At 49.4% G+C, this 23,552-nt stretch overlaps 1 protein-coding gene across 4 annotated transcripts in view; it reads left to right on the top strand.

Annotated features, from left to right (window-relative positions):
• Positions 1 to 23,552, top strand: part of EHBP1L1 (EH domain binding protein 1 like 1) — a 43,521-nt gene that overhangs the window by 18,549 nt on the left and 1,420 nt on the right. For 3 of the 4 annotated variants that reach the window (XM_079956350.1, XM_079956349.1, XM_079956351.1), the window contains 12 exons: positions 1,308 to 1,400; positions 3,531 to 3,870; positions 7,446 to 9,204; positions 10,676 to 10,845; positions 11,715 to 11,763; positions 12,470 to 13,741; positions 16,142 to 16,196; positions 16,397 to 16,473; positions 19,886 to 20,006; positions 21,093 to 21,192; positions 21,546 to 21,619; positions 22,100 to 22,214. In XM_079956350.1, the coding sequence (XP_079812476.1) occupies positions 1,308 to 1,400; positions 3,531 to 3,870; positions 7,446 to 9,204; positions 10,676 to 10,845; positions 11,715 to 11,763; positions 12,470 to 13,741; positions 16,142 to 16,196; positions 16,397 to 16,473; positions 19,886 to 20,006; positions 21,093 to 21,192; positions 21,546 to 21,619; positions 22,100 to 22,214 (4,225 nt within the window). The remainder of the gene's footprint in view (positions 1 to 1,307; positions 1,401 to 3,530; positions 3,871 to 7,445; positions 9,205 to 10,675; positions 10,846 to 11,714; positions 11,764 to 12,469; positions 13,742 to 16,141; positions 16,197 to 16,396; positions 16,474 to 19,885; positions 20,007 to 21,092; positions 21,193 to 21,545; positions 21,620 to 22,099; positions 22,215 to 23,552) is intronic. The other variant, XM_079956352.1, reaches the window with a different exon arrangement.

The following is a 23,552-nucleotide window of genomic DNA, read 5'->3' as shown; positions in this document are numbered from 1 at the left end:
GACGCCCAAGGTTTGCTTAGCACCATTGAACCATCGTTTTCATAACCTGGCTGGAACTCAACCTCTGTGACTTTCTCCCAATGCATACTGGGGAACTTGTGACTCATGCTCACAATTGTGGCTGCTTATTCGGAGGGTGTTGCCTGTTGCGGGTTGATCAGCATGCAGCAGAGAATGATTGTGATTGTGTAATGCAGGCTTCCCCAACCTGGTGCCCTTTTAGAGCAAGGCCAGCGGATGTATTTTAGCATAAGAGGTGGTGTTCTATTTTGTGTGCATGAGAGAGAGAGATTGCAATCTAAATCAGGGGTTGCCCACATGGTTCCTGTAGGTGCAGTGGCGCCCTTGAGGTCATTCCTGCTGCCCACAAAGTCTCTTGAGCCAATTAGCAAGGCCTTTTGAAAAGTACATACAGCTAAAGGAGGAAGTTGGAAGAGTGGCACTCTTTCCCACTTCCTCTTTCAGCTCTATGGGCTCTTCAAGGCTCAGCTTAACTCCACAGAATCCGGCTTTTACCCAGATCTCTTGAAAAAGCAAAATGTGGGCATGTGCTCTCTCTGCCACTCTGCCAAAGAGGGGGGTGGGGTGGGGACTGATCTGGGGAAGGGGGAGAGAAGCGAATGGAGGTGACCACAGCAGTCGCTCCAAAGGCCAAATGTGATCATAGTTGGTGATCCCTCGTCCAAATGATGGCAGTAGTAGGAGAGGAAGGGGACAAAATGAAGAGGTGGGCTGGATTGCAAGGGCCAGTCCTTTGCAAGCCTGTGTTGTGGTTTCATTTCAGTTGGGAAGGGGCTCTAAAGGACTGAGGCTTCACAAGGCGAGAGGGAAAAAGAGGGAGCGGGCAGCCTTCTGCAAGGGAGTTCCAGGCATGGATAGCAGTGTGTTCTTGTGTTGTTGTCATTGTTGTTTCCAGAGGGATTCTTTAGCTCCACATTTCCTGCATCTAGCAGGGGGACTAAAATGACTTCAAAGGGACCAGGTAGTTTGGGGGCTGCTCTGGGAGTGTTTGGCATTCGGTACAGGCAGTAGATTAGGATTAGAACATGTGAAGAGCTCTAAAGATGGATTAGGCCAAAGGCTGGGGGGTGGTTTGCATCTGGTCCAGCCCTCTGTTCTCCCAGTGGCCAACCAGATGCCTCAAAGGGAAGCCCAAAAGCAGGAGCTGAGCACAACAGCAGCTTGTGACCCCCAGTGACTGGCATTCAGAGGTAGAAAACTGCCATTGTGGCTAGTAGCCATGGATAGCCTTATCCTCCACGAATTGTATCTAATCCCCTTTATCTTTCCTCCTCCTCCTAATGCAGACACGTCACGGGATCTGAACACTCTGGCCGAGGAAGAGGAGGACCCGTCTGCTCAGAGAACATTGGCAACAGCTGCCCCTTCCAGGAAGGAAGGTAAGCGGGAGGAAGGAGTCTGCGTACCAAAGGTTGCTGCATCCCTTGTTCTGCAGGGGTGTGGGCTGGGCAGAGGGGAGAAGTCGGCCACACCCACACCATACGTTGAAAGTGCTGTTGCACCACTTTTAGCAGCCAGCAGCCAAGGCTTCCTCCAAAGAATCCTGGAAATGGTAGTTTGCCGAGTGTTGTTAGGGGACTCCTCATAGAGCCACATGTTCAGGCACCCTTGACGGACTGCAACTCCCAGAATTCTTTGCAGGGGGAGCCATGACTGTTAAAGTGATAGAAGTGATTGGTGTCAATATGATGCTTTGACTGATGACTGAAGGCGTGTGTTACTGGCAAGCGTGAGAAGCAGGTGTAATGTAAGGGAAGGAGGAGGTTTCATTTGTGGTAAAAAGGGTAAAGGGACCCCTGACCGTTAGGTCCAGTCGCAGACGACTCTGGGGTTGCGGCACTCATCTTGCTTTACTGGCCGAGGGAGCCGGCGTACAGCTTCCGGGTCATGTGGCCAGCATGACTAAGCCACTTCTGGTGAACCAGAGCAGTGCACAGAAACGCCGTTTACCTTCTCGCCAGAGTGGTACCTGTTTATCTACTTGCACTATGTGCTTTCGAACTGCTAGGTTGGCAGGAGCAAGGACCGAGCCACGGGAGCTCACCACGTCGTGGGTAGAGAGGATTAGAAAGGATAAACATTTGAAGCAGTTTTTTGCCTGGTCTAGACCCATGATTAAGCATCTCCTGCTTGCAGGCCTTACTGGGTCCAGCACAGGTCCCCTTTTAGCTTTTAGTGTTATGTTGCAAAAGCTATGCCTGCTTCTCCCACACCTGAGAAGTTGTCACATGGGTTGCTGTTGAAAATAAGCAATTGACATCCTGAAAGTGTGTTCCCAGTTGTTTCTTAGCAAGGGAGGTTTGCTATCACAACCAGTCAGATGATAGGCATGAACTTCAAGCCTGCTGAGGTCGGCTGCATTGTGGAGTGACCTCCTGGGCACTCTGTAGCACAGCCAATCAGTCAGCGTTGATTAGCTGTGACTGCAAGCCCTGCTAGGATCTTCCTTTGAACTTAAGCTGGACTGCGAAGGAAAAACGGGCTACCTGATGTTGTAGGTGGTATCAAGTGATTGGCAAAGTGGACTGTTAGGGAAGCCAGGATCCAGCTGGGAAAAGGCACTCCTAGCTTAGACCATCTAGCTCCACATTGTCTCACAGTGTGGCTCTCTTAAGGGTCCAGGGAGGAAGCCCCAATGGGATGCAGAAGGTCCCAGTTTGAATTCCCAGCATCTCCAGTTAAAAAAGAACGTAGGAACATAGCAAGCTACCTTATATGGAATTAGACCATTTGTCCATCTAGCGCTGTGTTGTCCACACTGGCAGGCAGCAGCTCTCCAGGCTTTCAGGCAAAAATAACACAGAAGAAAACATTATATTAGGGAAGATCGCTTTGCAAAAAATGTGCAACGTGTTAGGCAAAACTGCACACGAGACTGTGTCTATTAGGAGAAATTTTGCACAAAATGCCAATGAATTTTCATTGTTTTGTTTTTATGCAAACTGATGTGGAAACAGAACTTCAGATCGGGTAAATGAGAAACTGAAAGAAATAGATTTATAAGCTAAATGAATATAGAGTTAGCAAAACTAACAGCAGCCATAAGATCCCAAACAAATCAAAATTTAAAATTACAATGGAATTGCTTTGACGAATACATGGAAAAATACTGTTCTAAAAAGAATATGTTAATATGCATAGATTAAATATGTAAAGTAGATGTGAGAATATGAATAAATAGGTAAAGCAAAGATGAAAATGAAATCAGGAATGGTTGTAAGAGATGAAGATTCTTAGAAATGCAATGGAATAATCAAATAAAAATTTAAGGAAGTTGAGCCGTGGTGGAGGGAGGTCATGGGGTGGGTAGGGTGCCTTTTTTGAGTTTGTAGGGACTATATGTATAATATGTATATTTGTGTTATTTGTTGTTATGTGTATTTGTTTTTATTTGAACTTTTTGAATAAATAATAATATTTTTTTAAAAAAAAAAGAAACTGAAAGAAACGGATTTTGACTGATTTGCCTGTCCCTCCCAACACCTGAGCTCTTCTCTCTTGCCCCATAGCTGTTGCTGAGGTTCCCAAGAAACCATTTGGTGCTGTTCCCAGTGGCACCATTGCCCCCATGGACAGCCTTCCACCTGCGGCAGAGCCAGCCCCTACCATCTCTGGGGCGGCACCCTTTGCAGTAAGTGGTGCAGAGTGTGCTGGGAGTGTGGGGCACGGAGGGGCAAGTGGTGTGTTGCCAGGAGGAGCGACTGGCCCCTCAGGAGGCCCGGACACCCAGAACCAAGCTGCGGGGACTTTCTCAGAGTTGGCACAGGCAGGGGCTGAAGAAGAGAAGGAAGAGAAAGGACCCAAACTGCTCTGGGGACAGCTGGCGCCATTGGACAGCACGGAAGTTAGGTGAGTGCTGCTTTATCGGGAGATGGGGGAAGCTGGACATCTGGGTCCTGTCGCAGAATTTGAAAGAAGGAGCATCTATTTGGGTTTGAGCAAAGGGACAAGATGCAACATTGCATGCATTTCTCGTGGCTGCTTGTTTTTCTCTCTGTCTTAATAATTGTCACTGATAGAAGCTTCCTTTTGGGTTCAAATTTGGTGGGGTTGGGGTTTTTTAAACAAAGAAAAATGGGACTGTGGAACAGAGGATGGGCTTAAATCCCCCTTCTGTGTGTTCAAAACGGTCCCAATCCTCTCCTTTCTGCTACAACTTCTATTGTAAAAGGGGGGGAAATGCATTTCATTTGAGATCCACATCTGTTTTGGCCCTGGGCTCGGTTCTATGCTCTTGCTTTCATGCTGTCTCTCCCTCCACATCCACACCATAACATTCAAAGTACAGTGGTACCTCGGTTAAGTACTTAATTTGTTCCGGAGGTCTGTACTTAACCTGAAACTGTTCTTAACCTGAAGCACCACTTTAGCTAATGGGGCCTCCTGCTGCCACCGCGCCGCCGGAGCACAATTTCTGTTCTCATCCTGAAGCAAAGTTCTTAACCTGAGGTACTATTTCTGGGTTAGCGGAGTCTGTAACCTGAAGCGTATGTAACCTGAAGCGTATGTAACCCGAGGTACCACTGTACTCTTATATCACTTTAACCGTCATGGCTTCCCCCAAAGGATCTGGGAAGTGTAGTTCGTTAAGGGTGCTGCTGAGAGCTGTTAGGCGTCCTCCTCCTCCCCTCACAGAGCTAGAGTTTTCAGAATCGCTCTTCTCTGAGGCTTCTAGCCCTGTGAGGGGTCCCCTGACAACTCTCAACACCCCAAACAAACTATAGTTCCCTGGATTATTATTATTTGGGGGGGGGAGCCATGGTTACATAAAGCATTATCATAGTATTTAAAATGAATCATGCAGATGGGCCCCCCCTTCCTTCCTTCCTTCCTTCCTTCCTTCCTTCCTTCCTTCCACGCTCTCGTTGGACACAGGAAGTGCAGAATCCCTCGTGCTTTTTTGTCTGCCTGATCCGCTGAGGAAGGCGCCTCTATTTATTTTGGGCGGGCCTGAAATGCATGTGGTTGCAAAGGAGCAAAGTGAGACGGACAGCTGCGAGTTTTGCTTCTCCTTTCTTTGGGTGTGAAGGTGCTTGCCAGATATAGCTGCTTGTCCCTGCTACCCCACCCCCAAGGCTAGGAAGAAGTAAGATTGTTCCACTCGCAGGAAGAAAAGAGAAGTTTGCTCGCAGGAGGAACGGGAAGTGAGAGGCCTCTCAGGGCAGGGAGGGGTTGGGGAAAGGGGAATTCGGCTGTTTAGAAGGATGAGGGTGGGGCTGGGAAGGAAGCAGGACACTGCACTGCCCCATTGCAAAAAACATATTCCCTCCTCCCCAGCACTGGTCTTTAAAATGAGTCTTGACTACATGGCTTTGCTTTGGGGTGTGTGGGAGGGGCAATTTCAAAGCCTCCATATACCAGTTGTTGGGAGTCTCAAACTCAGGTCTTGCTTTCAGGCTTCCCATAGTGGTGACCTGGTTAGATTAGATCAAGGTTTCCCAAAGGGTTTCCAACAGTTGTGTTTTGGGGTTTTTTTGGACTACAATTCCCATCATCCTTGACCACTGGTCCTGCTAGCTGGGGATGATGGGAGTTGTAGTCCAAAACCAGCTGGAGACCCAAGTTTGGGAAATCCTGGATTAGACAAATTTATGGAGAGTGAGGCTGTCTGTGGCCTCCAGGATCAGAGACAGGATGCCTCTAACACGCCACTTGCTGGGAATCACAAGCAGGGAAAGTTGGTGTTGCGCTCTGGTCCTGCTTGCTGGTTTCCACTGGTCTCCTGCTTTTCCTCTGTAGGGAACTTTAAAACAACAGCAACAAAACCAAACCCCTTTTGTTGCGAAGGGTTCTGGGTTGTTGTGCAAGAGGGCAGTCAGTTGCTCTGATTCACTTTGTGGTAGCAGATTTTGCACGAGTTTCTCCTTTTCTTCTCGTAAGAAGAGCTTGGCTACTTGGTCAGACTAAAGGGCTACCTAGTGTCCAGCATCTGGTCAGATGTCCCAGTGGGAAGTCCAGGTTGTGAGTGCAAGGACCCCTCTCCAATGCTGCTCCTCAAAGAGCAATGCCACTTCTGATGCTGGAGGGCATATGCTGTCACCGTGGCTAGTAGCCATCGATAGCTTTACCCTCCTCGAAATTGTCTATTCCCACTTTAAATATGCCTGTATGGGTGCCTATCACTGCATCTTGTTGCAGTGAGTTCCATAAATTTAAACTATTCCATAAGTTAGCTATTTTATTTGCAGCATTTTTTTGCTGCTTCATAACGTAACGTCCTCTGGGCGTTTTGAAATAAATATGTAGAAAGTATTTAATAACCTAAATGGATGGGCAGCATAATCCCTTGCATGGATCAGTGCTCAAATTATAGTTGGAGGAGGAGTTATAGGGTCCCATAATGACACCCACAAGTCCCAACTCAGTCATATTGTACCCCTCCCTTGTTAGCTTTTAAGAACAGTCACTAATGTAGGAGGTGGGGAGCAAGTTCATTTTATCTCCCTCCATATTTCAAAAACTGGCAGGGGTGATCTAGAGCTAGCTTTGGGCAGGGGTCATTTGTAAAAGAACCTGAAGTTCTTATTATTCTTACTCTTATTCTTATTAAAATGTGTGTGCCAGCCTTCATCCGTAGATCTCAGGGTGGTTCACAACATAAACTTGCAATATAAAAAACACAAAACACATATTAAAAATAAGAACAAAAACTCCCACAACACATTTTAAAAGACATCTGATATAGTCGTTTGAGTGTGGCTTACAGTGCTTAGATGGGTCCGTTCTACACCATAGGAATTCTCTGAATTAAGAATGGGGAACTTTTGGCCCTCCAGACATTGTGGGTCTCCCAACTCCCATCTTTCCTTACCTTTGACTGTGTGGTCTGGGGTTGATGGGAGCTGGAGTCCAGCAACATCTGGAGGGTCCTTGGGATGAATAATTCCATCCACAAAGAACAGGGGTAGCCAATGGTCAGGGGCTGATGGGAGCTGTAGTGCAAAAACAGGAGGACTGCAGGTTCCCTATCCGTGACACTGAGATCATTTTTCTGACTTGCTTTCTCTGCCCTTGTCTCTCCTGTTTCCCCACCATGCCTGTCTTTTCCATTTCTCTCTGGACTTTTGCACTATCCTGTACCATTTCCCACTGCTTGCTTCTGCTAACCTGCAAAAAACAAACAGGGCTGCTGTTGCCCAGGGTCAGTCTAGAAGGCAGCAGTGTTGGGGAAGTGATGGTTGTTGTTTTTCGCATGCCTGCATGCACATGCAGGCAGTGAAGTGGGTCTCAGAGCAGAGATGGAGAGTTAGGATGCCAAGGGAGAATGCTAGTAGGAAAACAGAAAAGGTTGAGGCAGGGAGACAGTGGTGGCTCCATCCCAACTCTCGCCCAGGAAGGGGTTTGAACTTTTCATTGGCAGAAGAAAGATGTGTTGTCCTTGTGGGGCCAATTTCTCAGGACTTGCCTTTCTTGCTTGTTTCCAGGCCTGGCGATATCTGGAAACCCAGAGAGCAGAACCCTCTTCCTGCACCACAGAGGAGGAAGAAGAGCCCCCTCAGGGGACCTCCAGGCCCAGGGCCCACAGATTTCCCTCTCTCGCCTCCGTTGGCACCTGAGGCCCCCCCTGTGCGGAAACGCAGGCTGGAGAAGATGCCGCTGTCCCCAGAGTCTCCAAGCCCCTCGGCAGAGGTGGCCACACCTTTGGTGGAGGACAGCTCCAACCCCCTCAGCATGCCCTGTGCCCCAGATAGCCCGCCTAGGGAAAGACTAGGCCGCAGGAGCCTGACAGAAAGACCCTCCTCTCCCACCCATGGTTCTGTGGTGATGTATTTTGCAGAAGACTCAGCCCTCGCTGAACACAGGCCCCTCCTAGTCACCGACGACGCAGAGTCCATGGGGTCGTCTTCGGATGCGGCCTTCATGGCCTTGTCTCCCCTCATAGGGCCTTCCCCCATGGCTGCTTTTTTTGGAGAAGCAGCAACTAGCGCAGCAGGAGAGCCATCCCTGTTAGCAGTTGCTCCTGTCTCGCCTGGTGGGGGTAGCGCTGTGGTGAAGATGGAGCGATGGGGAGGGGGGACATGGACTCCTGGAGATGGCAGCCTGCCTGAGGTACCCCCGTTTGGCCCAGCAAGGAGTGGGGTGGAGGAGGAGGAGGGGGTTGCTTTCAAAGGAGAGCTTTCTGATGGCGAGCTGGGCTGTGCAGTGGAAAAGATGCCCCCTTTGGAACTGGAGAGGGAGCAGATTGAGGCTGAAACCAGCCAGGAGGCATGTGAAGCTGTTTCTGTCGAGGAGGCTCCTAAACAGGAGGAAAGTTGGATAGGGGACAAAACAGAGATGGGCTGTTGCCAAGTGTCTGAGGGGCTTGAAGGCCCCAGCCCACCAATAAGCCTTTCCCCAGAAGCGCCCCTGCAGCAGGTGGAATTTGTGCCAGAGGAAGATTTGGCTGGGGTGGGTGGCAGCGGCCTTCAAACCTTGCCAGACTCGCCACTGTCTCCTGCAAGGGAGGGCAGGGAAGAGGTGGAAGAGGTGAGCATGGCAGAGATGCCCATCCCGGTCCTCACTTCCCCACCCAGTCCTGAGAGGAGTAGGGATGTGGGTGACAAAATGGCAGCTGCTGAGAGCAGTCTCCAAAGCCTGCCAGAAGGCTTGGCGTTTTCAGGACTGGAGGAAGGAGAGGCAGGTGATGGGAGGAATCCTGAGGGGAGAAGAGCTTCTGGAGGGACCTTTCAGGAGGAGGCGGCTGAAGAGGAAGCTGCTCAAGTGGAAGGTATGGCTTCTGAGGATGGAGAAGAGCAGTGCAAAAAAGAACACAGCAGAGAGGAAGGGCCGGAAGGTGTTCTGGAGACGGCGGCAGCAGCGGAGTCGCACAAGCCAGATGGGGACAGGAGGAGTGAGGCGTCGGGCCTGGAATTTCCAGAGAGCAGTGCCCCCAGCTTAAAAGCAGCAGGGATGGGCCAAGAATGGCTGAAGAGCTGCAGTCCGTCAGACAGCGGAGAGGTCAAGGCAGAAAAAGCATCCAGCACAGAGGCAGATAATTTGCCACCGGGGAACAAAGAGCAAGCGGTAGTTTCGACTGAAGCTCCTCACCCCCCAAGTCCTCCATCACCTCAGGGCCCTGCCTTACCTCTCCCAGCTCCCCGCTCCCTCAAGGAGAGGAGTGCCCGGTCCAGCCAGGAAACTCTGGCACCAGTCCCCCCACCCCGTGGCACAGCAACAGACCTTGGAGCTCAAGGCGAATCCCAGGTACAGAAGGCCGCACCATGCCATCCTCCTTACTGTCGACAACCCATGGCCAATTCTCTCCCCTGCTTTCTCAATGTGCAGCTAACTCTGGTTTTGTTGTGGGACACTCCCTGCTTTGTATATAAGGAAGTGGTGATAGGAGGGCCGAGGTCAGAGCATGGTGGTTGGAGCCTTGTTGTAAGATAACTTGAAACTATGGGATCCCAGAACCTCATTCCTTTTAAATGTGTTCGATTCTGGAGCAGTGAGTGTTGAACCTTACCAGTTAAACTGGGTGCGGGATTTGGAGCAGGAAGGGTCCTGCTGAGACAGAAGAGGCAGAGCTCATGATGGCTCCTAATTTCCTCCTGTGGGGAGGGGTGGCAGGAATACAGTGTAGAGCAGAAGACCTACAGAGACCCAGTTGGGTCTCCCAGCGATCATAGCATGCTGCAGAGGGACAGGTGAAGCAGCGTGCCCCATGGCCACTGCCCATGGGCAGGTTCAGGGATATTTGCTGGTTTGTTGCTTGCATCCCGGCCTATATAGAAAGCTGCCTTATACCAAGTCAGACCCTTGGCCCATCAAGCTCAGTGTTGTCTCTGCAATGACTGGCAGCAGCTCTCCCAAGATTTCAGGCAAGCAGGAATTTCTCCCAGCCCTATCTAGATATGCCAGGGATTGAAACAGGGACCTTCTGCATGCAAAGCAGAAACCTACAGCCGTCCTGCATGTATATACGTGTCTGTGTGTGTGTGCTTCTGTCTTTGTGTCTCTGTGTTGGTTCCAACAAGCTCAGTAGAGCAGATTGGCCAACAGTACCATATCCCACGCATGGCAGTACACAATAGTGTGCAGGAAAGAGTAACAATAGTAGGCAGAAAAACAATAGAATTCATTTTTTTAAATGCTCGGTGCATCCCAAAGGCAAATGGAAAGGTCCTTTACCTGGTGCTTCAATGTGGGGAGCATCTGAGTGTTATTTGAAAGGGAGTTAGGGAGTTCCATGACGTGTGTGTGTGTGTGTGTGTGAGAGAGAGAGAGAGAGAGAGAGAGAGAATGAGAATGAGAATGAGAATGAATGAATGAATGAATGAATGAATGAATGAATGAATGGCTGTGTTGCTGTCCACCCAGCAGAAGCTAACGCTGGTACAATGAGCTGAGCATCCTGAGCAGACCTTAATAGTTGTATATCCATCTTAACCCTTGTGCGTGAACAAGCATACTGAAATGCTGATAGACCCAATTAGCAGTGGCTGGATGGCATGCAAGCGCGATCTTCACTGCTACTTTCCCCAGGCATTGTCACTCCCACCAGCCTCAGCCAATGTGGCTGACAGCCAAGAACGATGGGAGTTGTGGCCCAGCAACACCCCACCCGTGACCTAGAAAGTTTTGCCACAATTGTGGGTGCAGGGAGGGAGCTATCAGTGTCCCTTCACCCAGACCCATGACCAGCTTCTCCCCTCCCCTCCCCCACCCTTTTTAGGTTGACTCCCCCACCAGCCCATCGCTTGTGAGTTCCAGCCAGTCCTTGCTGGAGTGGTGTCAGGAAGTGACGGCAGGCTCCCGGGGCGTCCGCATCACCAACTTCACCACGTCTTGGCGCAATGGGCTGGCATTCTGTGCCATCCTCCATCACTTCCACCCAGAGAAGATGTGAGTTGTTGTCTTGCGTGCAGAGCTGCTGTTTTGATGGGAGCCCATGGTGGCGGCTGCATGGCTGTTTCACTGTGGCAGAGAACTGACACGTAAGGGAGCTGTCCTGATGGCAGACCCAAAGGTCTAGTGTCCTGCCTGTGGCTCTTACAGTTAACCTAGTTAAAGAATGTTGTCTGGATTCATTATCTCTTCTAGAAGATCAGTGTAGTAGAAGCGGCCTGCCTTCTATCAAGTCACACCATTGGTCCAGCTAGTTCTGTAATGCGTAGACTTTCCGTAGCAGGAAAATCTCCCAACCCTACTTGGAGACGCCAGGGATGGAACCTGGGACCTCCTCCATTGAAAGCCCCTGAACTATGGGCCTTTCCCATTGAATTTATGTGCATTTGCATGTTCCCGAAACCTCAACAAATCTGCCTTTGAGGAGATACTGCAGGAAATGTGAAGAACTTGAGAATCTGCCTTAGAATCATAGAACTATAGAAGGGTCGTCTAGTCTTGCAAAGCTAGGCTTGCAGGGCACCATGAATGCACCCCTCAAAGCCAGCCAGCCAATGGGTAGGGGTTGCTCCAGTGGTGCAAAAGGCTTTGTTGGAGGGAGGAGAGCCCCCTGTGAATGGGGTGGGGAGGAGGGTGTCTACTGGCCTGAGCAATGAAACATCCAGAAGCATAGGGATAGACAAGAGATCAAGGCACCCGGGGATAGACTGTTTTAAGCAGAGGTAACGAGAAAAGGTTGGGGGTCATTGTGGCAGTAGGGCCAAGTACGGACAGTGGAGGTGGTGGTGATAGAAAGTTTTGGGGTCCCAGGTGATCCAGGTCAAAGCCTGCTCACAGACTTTATGCTTCTCCCTTCCCACCTTCAGCAATTACGAAGCCCTGGACCCGCTTGATATCAAAGAGAACAATAAACTGGTGAGTCTGTAGCTCCAGCTTTCCTTGAGCCAGAAGAAATTGGGCCAGGCTGTTGCTTGGACATGCTTTAGAGGGACACCTTTAACATAGTGAGGTCCCAAGGCCTTGTTGGGGAGAGGTTCGCATCCTTAGCTGAGCTATTGAGTTTCTGGATGGCCTTAAGTCAAAGTTACTCTAGGCTGACTACCTCACAGGGTTGTTCTGGGGATAAATAATTCAGAAAACTCTGGGGTGGCCCAGAGTGGACAAAACAGGTGCAGGAGGCCTCTGTTTCTCTCAGCCCTCCCACATGTAAAACGAGTAATAGTGTCAAGTTGGTGTAGTGGTTAGAGTGTTGGCAGGTTGGATTAAAATCCCCACTCAGCCCTGAAGCTCACTAGTGACCTTGGGCCAGTCACTTACTCTCAGCCTACCTCACAGAATTGTTGTGAGGATGAAATGGGGAGAACTATATATGCCACTTTGAGCTCATTAGAGGAAAGGTGGGATAGGTGATACATAGATAGATAGATAGATAGATAGATAGATAGATAGATAGATAGATAGATATGCATAAAAGTTTTTTTAGCCCTTGTAAAATGCAGTAGGGGAGGAGGAGAAGAACATGATAATAAATAAAACCCTGCTGTGGAAAAAGCCCTTTGGTTGGGAAAAGGCTTTAACAGGCTCTTTGAGTTCCTCTCTCTTTCTCTCCTTCCATAATCAGGCCTTTGATGGCTTTGCCTCACTGGGGATCTCCCGGGTGATGGACCCTGCCGACATGGTTTTCCTGGCTGTGCCCGACCGGCTAATCGTCATGACATACCTGTGCCAAATCCGGGCTTTTTTCACTGGGCAAGAGCTGAACGTGGTGCAGTTTGCCACCAACAGCAACCAGACCACCTACAAGGTGGGCAAATTTGACACGGACTCGTCTGGCTCCATTGATCCCGTCGACTTCTACTCCCAGCACCTCCACGTTGCCGCCTCCCAGACAGAGCAGCCCGGTGGGTCGGGCGCAGAGGACTCTGGGGTGGCAAAGGCATCCAGCACCATGCCAGAGGAAGGCCAGAAGCCAGAGTTGGAGGATGCTGCCCCCGAGCATTCTCAGAGCGAGGAGAAGGCAGATGCTGCAAAGGATTCTGGGAAGGCAGCTGTGACAGAGGACAAGGTGGCGGAAGCCAACAGTGCTGAGCCGCTACAGCCTGTGGAACTAGATCAGGCACCTGAGGCGGTGAACATGGCGGAAGCTGACAAGAAGGGAATTGTCAATGGTGCAGCCGTCAAGCCAGCCGACGAAGCCACACCAGAGCCCCTCAGAACTGTGGACTGTAAAGCTGAGGGTGCGAATTCTGATGAGAAGGCTGTGGCTGAGAGTACTGCAGACACACAGTCTCTTCCCACTAAGGCGGAGGCCTCCCAATCTGATGGGAACACACTTGTTAATGGCACTGCAGCCGATTCAGCCATGGAACGTGGGGCCAGTTTTCAGGCCCAAGTGGATTCTAGGACTGAGGCCCTGACGCCTGGTGCACAAACTGTGGCTAATGGCACTGAAGCCAGTCAAAACCCTGAACGGCAGGAAGAGGTCTCTGCCCTGAGCGACACTGAGACTGCTGCCTCAAAGCCCGATGGGAAGCTGCTGGCCAATGGGGCTACTCTCGCTCAGGGTGCGGAAGCAGAGGCTTCTGGGACAGAAGCCGCAAGGCCTGAGGGGAAGCCGCCGACCAGCAATGGGGAGAAGCTGGTTCCCCCTCCGCGGCTGAAGCGGATTGCGTCGCGGGGCAGCATCGAACGCCCCTTGCAGCGTGCGCTCTCCACAGGGAGCCAAGGCCCAGTAGCCCCTCCACGCTCCCACGCTGCCAAGTCCACCTTCGCCCATGTGCGGGATGCAGACCTGGTGAAGAAGCGGCGCTCACGGCTCAAGAGCGAGTCCTTGTCGATGGACGAAGGGGAGCCGGGGAGCCCAGTTGAGGACCCTGCCAGGCGGCTGGCCATGGTGAGTGGAGCTCCCAGGGAGACACTGAACAAGCTTGCTTGGGCGTGTTGCCGGGTTAATGTTGCATGGCCGCTTTTTTATCATTGCACTTCTGGTTTTGCTAACCCCTAGCCCTGCTGAACTAAGAGCTTTTATAGCATGGGATGCTTGATCTAGGAGGGTCTAACCTAGGACTGGCTTTGGCCCTGCAACTGCTTCGGATCCAAGCTTTTGGCTTTGAAAAACATGCTGCTGTGGAGAGAGTGCTGCTGGGCATGTGCAGAGTTGCATTTCTATCAGCACAGCCACAGATACCTATTTGGCTTCCAGGCAGCATTGAACTCTGGCACTGGTCTCCTGCTTTTGAAATTTGGTGGTTGGGTTTGATGGACAGGTTTCGAGAACTGGGCCTTTTTGGCTGCCTTTTGTAACAGCTGCCCTCCTCTTGGAACACTGCTTGGATTTCGTGAATCAAACTGGGTGCATTGGTGGTGTGGTGCTGTCCCGTGTCTTGGAAGTTTAGCTGCACAGCCTTTGATTCCTTCTAACCCTGGTATTAGGGACCTTGTGGCCCTCCAAATATTCTTAGGCAGCAACTTGTGTCATCATTGGCTGTGCTGACTGGGGCAGATTGGAGTTGCAGTTAGGCAACAACTGGAAGAGCTGCAGGCCTCCCTGTCTCTGCCCTAACCTGATTTTCTGTTCTGTTTCTCATTGGCGAACGGGTTGTTCTGTGTGGTTTTTGCTCTGTCCACAGATGAACTAATAACAATTAGCTTAAAATTTTGTGTGCCTCTCACTTTTGAGTTGTCCTGGTGAACTACTAATCATTTTATTAATTAATAAAATAAAAACTTACTTCTCCGTACTTGGGGTATGTGTGCTTGTGCACGATATCCAGCCATTTTAGATGGCAAAGTGAATTGGGGAACTGTAGCTGTGTGAGGGGAATTGGAGTTTTCCTAAAGACTCTCAGCACCCTTAACAAACTACAGCTCCCAGAATTCTTTGTGTGGAAGCCATGTCTGTTTAAAGTGGCAGTGCAGTACTTTAAATTTATGGTGCGAGTGTGGCCAGAATCTGTTTTAGCTATGTCTTGTGCAGGGTTGGCACTGGGGTTGGTATCATGATGCAGCTGCCAAGGCCTATACCCCTGCAGAGGGAAGACTGTTGATTCTCAGAGCCTTTTGGCCCAAAAGGAAATGGGGTGGGGGGAGCCATACAGAGGCCATCTTGATGGAAACCTGGAGCCAGCACTGATCTTCTGCTTCCCAAGTACGTGCCTTTTATGTGCACTGCTTCTATGCTTGGTTTGCTAATTTTAGTGCAGGCAGCTAGGCTGGATGCACCTGCTGTAGAATAGTCTGCTAGTAATGGGCTGTAGGTCATGTTTTCATCTCCAGTTCAAAAGATCAGGAAGGAGGTAGTGGGAAATATACTCACCTCTGGCAGACACCCAGGAGAACAGCTTCCTGTCAGAGCAGACAATATCAGGCCAGACGGATAAAGTCTGACCTCTTTCCTTTAATGACTTCGTCACCTCTCTGCATTTGCAGCTGATCAGGGCAGCTGGCAACACCCCTTACTGGCTGGTTTCTGCTCAAGGCTTGCTCGGTTGCCAGCCATCTCCATGTTTCCATGTTCTTTTATGAATGTGCCATCGCATGATGAAAGCATAAAGACCATAGATCTGTCTAGGCGAAAATTCTGACTGAAAACTTGCAATTTCTCACCTCCAGACATTGCATTAAAACAACTCCTGTCAGTCCCATCGCTGATGGCCAAGGCTTATGGAAATTGTAGTTCAGCAACGTCTGGAGGGCCAAAGGTTCCCCACCCTCTTAAGGCAATACTAATCTGTTGTTTGTTTAAATCAGGCATTGGCAAACTTAGCCCTCCAGATGTTTTTGGGACTACAATTCCCATCATCCCTGACCACTAGTCGTGCTAGCTAGGGATCATGGGAGTTGTAGTCCCAAAACATCTGAAGGGCCGAGGTTGCCTATGCCTGGTTTAAATGTATAAATTAAACACTTGCTCTGGTGCCCTGTAGCAGCTTGGGAGCCTCCAGATATCTTGGACTCAACACCTGCAAGGAGGGCTGGGGCAGATGGGAGTTGTAGTCCAAATCTTCTGGTGCACACCGGGTTTGGGAGGTTGGGGTGCCAACTCATGGTGCCTTCTAGTTGAGACTCCAGGTCTCATCAGCCTAGGCAACGTGGTGATGGGAGCTAGGCTCCCACAACATTGGGGGGGGGATGTAGCCTCTCCACATCTGTCTCCCGACTCTGTTCAACATTTTTCAAAGATGAAAGTTACATGACTCTGTTTGCTTTGCTGAGACCCAATTTCCTCTCTCTCTCTCTCTCTCTCTCTCTCTCTCTCTCTCTCCCTCCCTCCCTCCCTCCCTTCCTCTCCCAGGAGGATGTTAGCGATGGGGGCTCAAGACCCCGACCAAAAGTTCAGCGGCACCCAGGTGAGTTTGGATCCTTGCAGAGTTGGTAGGCTGGAACTAAAGAGGTGGGCAGCTTGCTTTTTCCTCCATCTCCCAAATGTCTCTGAAGGGTCCCCTGCATAAGCAGGTGCTCTGGTCTGAATACCCCTTCTATCTACCCCAGCCCCACAAAAAACTTGTAATTAGCTCAGACTGGTTATCTTTGCCTCTCTTCTTCACAGCCCCTCCAACTGCTACCTCCCAGGAACTGCCCCAGGACACCAGCCTGAAGATCAGCACCAATGAAGAAGAGATTCTGGTAAGATAATGGGAACAATTGGGCCTCATGAGCTTAGAATTGCTTTTGGAGCAAGATCTGATTTAAAACGAAACTGCCTCATTTGAAAGCAGCCTTTCTCTGATTAGCAGCTGCTTCAGTTGGTAAAAAAGGTGCACCAGAAAAAGGAAGCTAGTCCTCTAACACCACAGCTTTTATAAAATACACATTCCCCCCCCCCAAAAAAGAGGAGACTTTAATCCTAAAATATGATCCATCTCTGCCCTCATAGGTGTCCCTTTTTGCCTGGCTGGGGGCTCTTTAACAACGGCATGAAAAGTGTGAATAACTGGAGACTATTTGCAGCTATTATTAACTATTTAGTTAAACATAACTAAATGGAGCCTCCGTGTCCTAAGGCAATCTACCTCTGATTTCCCAGATTATGAGGACAAACCGTAGTCAAAATTCAGCTCCTTGTGTCCATGAGCTTCTCAGAAACATTGGGCTGACTACTGCTGATTATAAGTGTCCTGATCTAGATAAAACTTTGGTTTAACTCACCAGAGCGGTCCTCCAGTAATAGGAGATGAGCAACATATATTAGACTAGGTTCTTCTTAGCTGCAATTGTGTTGGGCAGCTCATTCAGAATCCTAAGAAACTTGGCTTTAACACTTGACAAGTTTCTAGCTCTTAAGGAAGGTGTCCAAGAGCACAAGTCCCCGCAGGAAATTGCATGGCCTTAGGCCCTTAGGGGAACCACATGACTGCTGTGCTGCATAGGAAGCCGTTTCAGTTCCTACCCAGACCAGCCATGTTCGTAGCAAGTGAGTCATCCAAGTTCCTTTATTGGAAACAGAAACCTCAAAATACCGCATATTTGCCCAAAGATGCTGGTGTGTTGGGGACGTTGGCACCATCTTATGAGAAGGGTTTTTTCCTAGGGGGAGTGGAGACCTTGCTGTGTGGGTGGGTGGCAGCAGAGTTTGGCATTGTGGCACATGCAGGCAGCCCCAGGTGGCATATGGCTCTTAGCCAACTTCCATGCCTCCTAGGGGCCTCTTCTCTGCTAATTGGTGCTGGAAGCAGACCAATTGCCTGCCTCCCCCAACTCTCACCAGTTATGAGTGGCTATTGGCTACAATGGTTGCATTCTCCCTCCACTGTTGGAGGCAGTTGCTGGGAGTCTCAAGTGGAGAGGAGAGAGCTTTTGCACTCACGTCCTGCTTGCAGACTTCCCATAAGCATCTGTAGAACGCTGTGAGATCAAGTTGCTGGACTAGGGCCACATTCTCACCATATACTTAAAGTGCTATGATACCACATTAAACAGGAATGGCTTCCCGTAGAGAATCCTGGGAGCTGTAGTTGGTTAAGGGTGCTGAGAGATGTCGGGAGACCCCTATTCCTCTCCTAGAGCTAGAGTTGCCAGGATGGTTTAACACTCAATGTCTCTTCATGGGGCCTCCCATCCGATGTCAAAGAGATGGTTATGCGACTTTCCTTTGATACTTGAAGGCATCCCTGTATCGAGACACTTTTAACGTGAGATGTTCTGTTCTGTGATTGTAGTTGTTGCTGCTGCTGTGTTTTTGTATACCCTGTTGGAAGCTGCCCCAGAGTGGCTGGGGCAACCAAATCACATGGGTGGGATACAAAAATTACATTTGCTCTGTTAGGGTTTCTCCTAACAACTCTCAGGCCACTGAACAAACCACAGTTACCATAATTTTTAGGGGGAAGGTATGACTGTTTTAAAGTGGAATCATAGGGCTTTAAATGTAGGGTATACATATGGTCTAGAATGATGAGCCTGTTACTTAATCTTGCAAACTTGCTCTTGCATTCTTCTGGTTGCCTCTGGTGTGGGGGAAAATCAATTGCTAATTTCAGGAGCCGGGCTTGTGTGAAATGGCCCTTTAGTTTTAAGATAGCAATTGTTGTTGGTTGGTTGTTCATTACCTGCCACTCATAGCTGTTCTAGAAAGCATATGAGTAACCCAGGAGAGATTTGGGTAGCTAATTCTATTAACCGTGGGATGGGGCTTGTTTTCTAGGCAGTTCGTGGCCTCTCCTCTCTTTCTGCGTGTTACAAGAGAAGCGCCTCGTAACCTAGAGGCAAATCTCATGCTTTGCATGCAGAAGGTCACAGATTTAATCCTTGACATTTGAAGGATCTCAGGTTGCAGAGCTGCGAGAGATGTTACCAGTCAAAAGTAACTAATACTGGGCTTGATTGATCAATGGCTTGCTTTCCTACAAGGCTGCTTCATCTGTTGCTCATAATCAGGGCCTTGCAGAGCCAGGCAGAGGCCCAGGCCAGGTAGATAATGTGCCCCCCTTTTTTACTCTGGGTATAACTGAAGTCTTATAAATAAGTATATAAATAATTTTCACAAAAGTTATACTGACAAATAATTTTATTTCAAGGCTTGAACCCTCCGCGTTTATCCAGTGCATCCCCTGGGATTGTGAATATGCTGACCAAGGCCCCCTTTGGAATTGGAGACCCGGGCCAAGTGCCCCATATGCCCCCCCACCCCCACCCCCCGTCTGGGCCTGCTCATAATGTGCTTTACTGTTCCTTCTTTTGAAATGTCCAAAGCCTGCAAAGCCTCTCCTCAAAGAACATAGGAAGAGTCTGCTGGACCAGGCCGGCATCCTGTTCTCACAGTGGCCAGCCAGTTGCAGGACCCGAGCATGAGAGCCCTCTCCCCTTCTGTGGTTTCCAGCAACTGGCATAGCTGCCTTTACTGTTAAAGACCGAGAACAGCCACCTTGGCTATAATAGCCATTGATAGCCTTCTCCCCCATGAATTTGTCCAATCCTCTCTTGTTTTTTAATTAGTTTTTATTTAAAAAATTCTTGTGTTACAAAACAGACAAGGAAAAGTACATATAGCATCTTCTTTTTTGATTCATTGAGTCTTAACGCCATCTGCCTAAATAGTTCTGCACCGACAAAAAAGTAGATTTTTCAATGAGAATAAGTTGCACCTTCTTCATTTTTCTACAACTCCTTTAAATTGGCAAAGCACTGAACAGCCTTTGTGTGTGGGGGGTTTCTGCACACAACCACCCTGTGAGGCTGGCCACTGTTGTTCCAATTTTAGATTGGGCACCTGAGGCTGAACCGGAATGCAAACTTGCCCAAAGCCACCCAGTGTCAGAGGTGGGACTTTTAACAGCCAGATCTCCCAGATCTGAAAGTCATACTCTCACCACTAGGAAGCAGATTGGGATAATCTGCAGGTAAAAAAGTGAGTTTGAATGTCCTCTTGTATATTGGGTCCTGTTTTCGTCTCTAGCAAGGCGTTTTTCCTTTCTGAGATATCATTTCTGTAGGCAACAGTCTAGCTCTTCCCTGCCCCATTCCATGCCCCAGGGTGGCATTCACATCCCCCATCCCAGGACAGACACCACCTCTAATGACTGCTGTGGTTTCACCCTAGAGATTCCAAGACACCAGCCAGTACGTGGTTGCTGAACTCCGGGCTTTGGAGAATGAACAGCGGCAAATCGATGGGCGAGCAGCTGTGGTGGAGAAGGACCTGCGGGGCCTTATGGAATCAGGTAGGAAAACTGGAGACGGGAGCCACAGCTCAGTGGGTAGAGCATCTGTCTTGCATGCAGAAGTTCGCAGGTTCTGTTCTTGGCATTGGCAGGTAGGGCTGGGAAAGACCCCTGCCTGAAACTCTGGAGAGGGGGCAACCTCATGGGCGAGAGTGAGCAAGCCTGCAGAGACCTTCCCTGCATTTTGCTGCCTCTGTGCTGAGTGCACAATTCTTGCCCGTGCAAAGTACATTCCTGCGATGGGGAGGAAGGTGGGAGGGGGAGGGGTAAAGCCTCCCCTTCCTGGGCGCACCCTTCCTGGGTAACTAAATGTCCCTGCTCACCCCAGGCCCCACCCACAGATGTCCAGTGACATGCAACACCCCTACAAGCCCATCAAGCACTCATCCAACCTCACATGTGGCCAGTGCTGGATTTACGTATAAGCTAAACAAGCTATAGCTTAGGGCCCCACTCTCTTGGGGCCCCCAAAATAAAATTAAAGGGGGGAAAACTGGATGTAGATTTCCAAAATATAAGATAAAAACAAATAAAATAAAACCTACATACAGCAACAGTGGCAAATTGCTTTAGATACCTATTAGGTCCATAAATGACCATATAGCATATATTCAACACAAAAAACAGCAACAATTTGTTGTTGACAAAGCACAGCTGGACATATAAAGGGCCCCATTACCTTCAGTAGCTTAGGGCCTCATCAAACCTAAATCCAGCCCTGCGTGTGGCCCTCGGGCAGGGACTCATTTTCAGCATTGATTGGTGCTGTCAGCAAGTCCCTCTAGCACAGCCACGAAAGTGGGCTTGCTATCAGCGCTGATGGGTACTGAAAATGAAGCCCTTTGAAAGTGAAACACTTGCAAGTCCCACTTAGCATTGAACAGTTGGCAGCAGGCTGGTTTTTCCTTTGCAGCCCTGTCTTTTTACGCCCTACACATCTGATGCCACATATGGCCTTAAGGGTGGGGCAAGTTGCTCACAATTGTAAAATTCTCGGGAGTGACAAATGTCCAAATGTTCCAGATGTTGGGGAAGACAGATCATCAGAGATCCTCACCCTATCTCTCTTCCCCTGATCTACTTCAGGTGCTGACAAACTGAGGGAGGAGGAGCTGATCCAGGAATGGTTCACACTGGTGAATAAAAAGAATGCCCTGATCCGACGGCAAGACCAGCTGCAATTGCTGTGAGTGCAGGAGGTGGGAGGAGAAAATGGCAGCACTGAAGGGGGCGGGACTTCCTTATTCTCTGCTTGATGGAGCACACAGCATGATGGCTCGCTCATGTGATCCAAGGCCACATCCACACCACTTTAAACAGCCATGGCTTCCCCCAAAGAATCTTGGGAGTTGTAGTTTATTAAGGGTGCCAGGTGTCTTTGGTGCACCTCTGTTCCCCTCACAGAGCTACCATATTGGTTTTACAGCCAGTGTCTCTTTCCCAGGAACTCTGGGAATTGTAATTCTTAGCAGCTGCTGCTAAGAGGAGTTACTGGTACTTTTTGGGTGTCTGAACGCAGCCTCTTCCTTTCTTCTCCAGGATGGAAGAGCAAGACTTGGAGCGGCGATTTGAACTCCTGAGCCGTGAGCTGAGAGCCATGATGGCTATTGAAGGTGAAGACTTGAAAACCAGGGTGGAGGACTGGGAAAGGGGGCCTGGAGGGGAAGGGGGCCTGGGAGGCTGTGTCTGTGCTTCTCTAGCATGCCCAGTTTGCTGGGCTGTTGTCCCCCCGGAGCATTTCCCGACTGGGGATGTTGATGAAGAAGGCAGTATGGAGAGATCTAGGAAGTTTGGCGGCAGGGCAGGGTGGCAAAATGAAAGTTCTGTTTCAGTGTTCCTTTTTTCACAAAAAAGTTTATTCTGCCATTTATTCTGTGCTTGGTTTTTATTCCAATGTTTTGGTTTTCTCTACTGCTGTTTTCAAAATTGTTCTCTTCAGTCTTCAGATGTTTTAATCGTCCTACAGTGTGTGTGTTGCACGCCCAGGTTTATTTGCGGTTTTTAATATATACATGTACATCTGTACGTGGCTTTGTGTATCTGTGGTTTGGAAGGTGGATCAGCCTTTCTTGCTATGCCTCTCCCCACTCCAGACTGGCTCAAAACAGAAGCTCAACAGCAGCGGGAGCAGCTCCTTCTGGAAGAGCTGGTGTCACTGGTGAACCAGAGGGACGAGCTGGTGAGAGACCTGGACATCAAAGAGAGGATGTGAGTGGCTCATCTCTTCTTTGGAGTGTGAGGGAAGAGGGATGCTGGCAGTTAAAGCATAAGGGGGAAGCTACCTTTCTTCCCACCAGGGACTACAGATGTGTAAGAATGGAAGTTGGGGGTCGTCTGGTGTAAGAACTTCTCTGGTGCCTGTTAATCCTCCTGTTTGCAGCCAAAAAGCCTCATTTCCCAAGCTTTCCTAGACTCCTGATGCAAGGACCAGGTCTTTCTGAGCACTCAAGCAACAGCAAAAGCACCAGTGCCTCTGCACATGTGCAGAGTACCTTTCCCCTTTGTAACCACATTTCCTGATCCAGGAATGCATGAGCGTTGGAATTTTTCCTTTTTAGATATTAACCCTTTGGTCAGGATTTGGGGAAAGGGTTGAGGGGGGGTGTTTGGTGACAGTGATGACACTAGAGGAGGAGACCTTTATAAATAGGAGTACTGTGCAAACACATACACACACACACAAATCCCCATTTCATTTGGCTCCTTGTCCTCGAGGCTCAATATGTAACACTAAATTTTCTCTATTGTCCTTGCCGTGTAGAGAGAAACTTGCTGCAGAGAGAAACTTGTATTGACAAGAAGAGTTAATATACAGTATTCTTAAAATATTGGGCATATTTTACAGTATAGAAATGAGAATAGTAAGATAATAGGGGTGATGAGGTACCTGGATATCATGCCAGCTTTTAGAGAGACTCGTTTCATTGAAGTAGGTTGGCTATTGTGTCAGCCTGTGCCCTGCCCTGCCCTACCCTGCCCCGCCCCACCAGTAAACACTGATGTTCCCGTCAAATATAAACATTGGAAACCAGAGTTTGTTTCTGAATGGAACATCTAAAATAATTTGTTTTAAAAAATCAAGGTGGAGGATGAGAGGGTTTTACAAACTAGTAAGGACTGGAACCTTGATTTTTCCATTGATTTCATTGAACCAATTCTCTTTTTGGTTTTGGTTTTCTTCGAAGCAGGTTGGAGGGGATAAATGTTGTTAGCGAGTGAAGGACAAACGTAATTCCACCCCTCTTGAAACTTCAGGTTCTTGCTCCCTTTCTAAAAACAAAACAAAACACTTGCCTCCCTCGGGAAACATGTCTTTTAAGGTGATGGTTGCCAGTTGAGGAAGGCTAATGTTCAGAACGCAGGTGGCGCTGTGGGTTAAAGCCTCAGCGCCTAGGACTTGCCGATCGAAAGGTCGGCGGTTCGAATCCCTGCGGCGGGGTGCGCTCCCGCTGCTCGGTCCCAGCGCCTGCCAACCTAGCAGTTCGAAAGCACCTCCGGGTGCAAGTAGATAAATAGGGACCGCTTACCAGCGGGAAGGTAAACGGC

The sequence above is a fragment of the Podarcis cretensis genome (genome assembly GCF_951804945.1).
Source record: "Podarcis cretensis genome assembly, chromosome: 16".
In the NCBI taxonomy this organism is placed as follows: Eukaryota; Metazoa; Chordata; class Lepidosauria; order Squamata; family Lacertidae; genus Podarcis; species Podarcis cretensis.
This window is presented reverse-complemented; position numbering and strand designations above follow the sequence as displayed.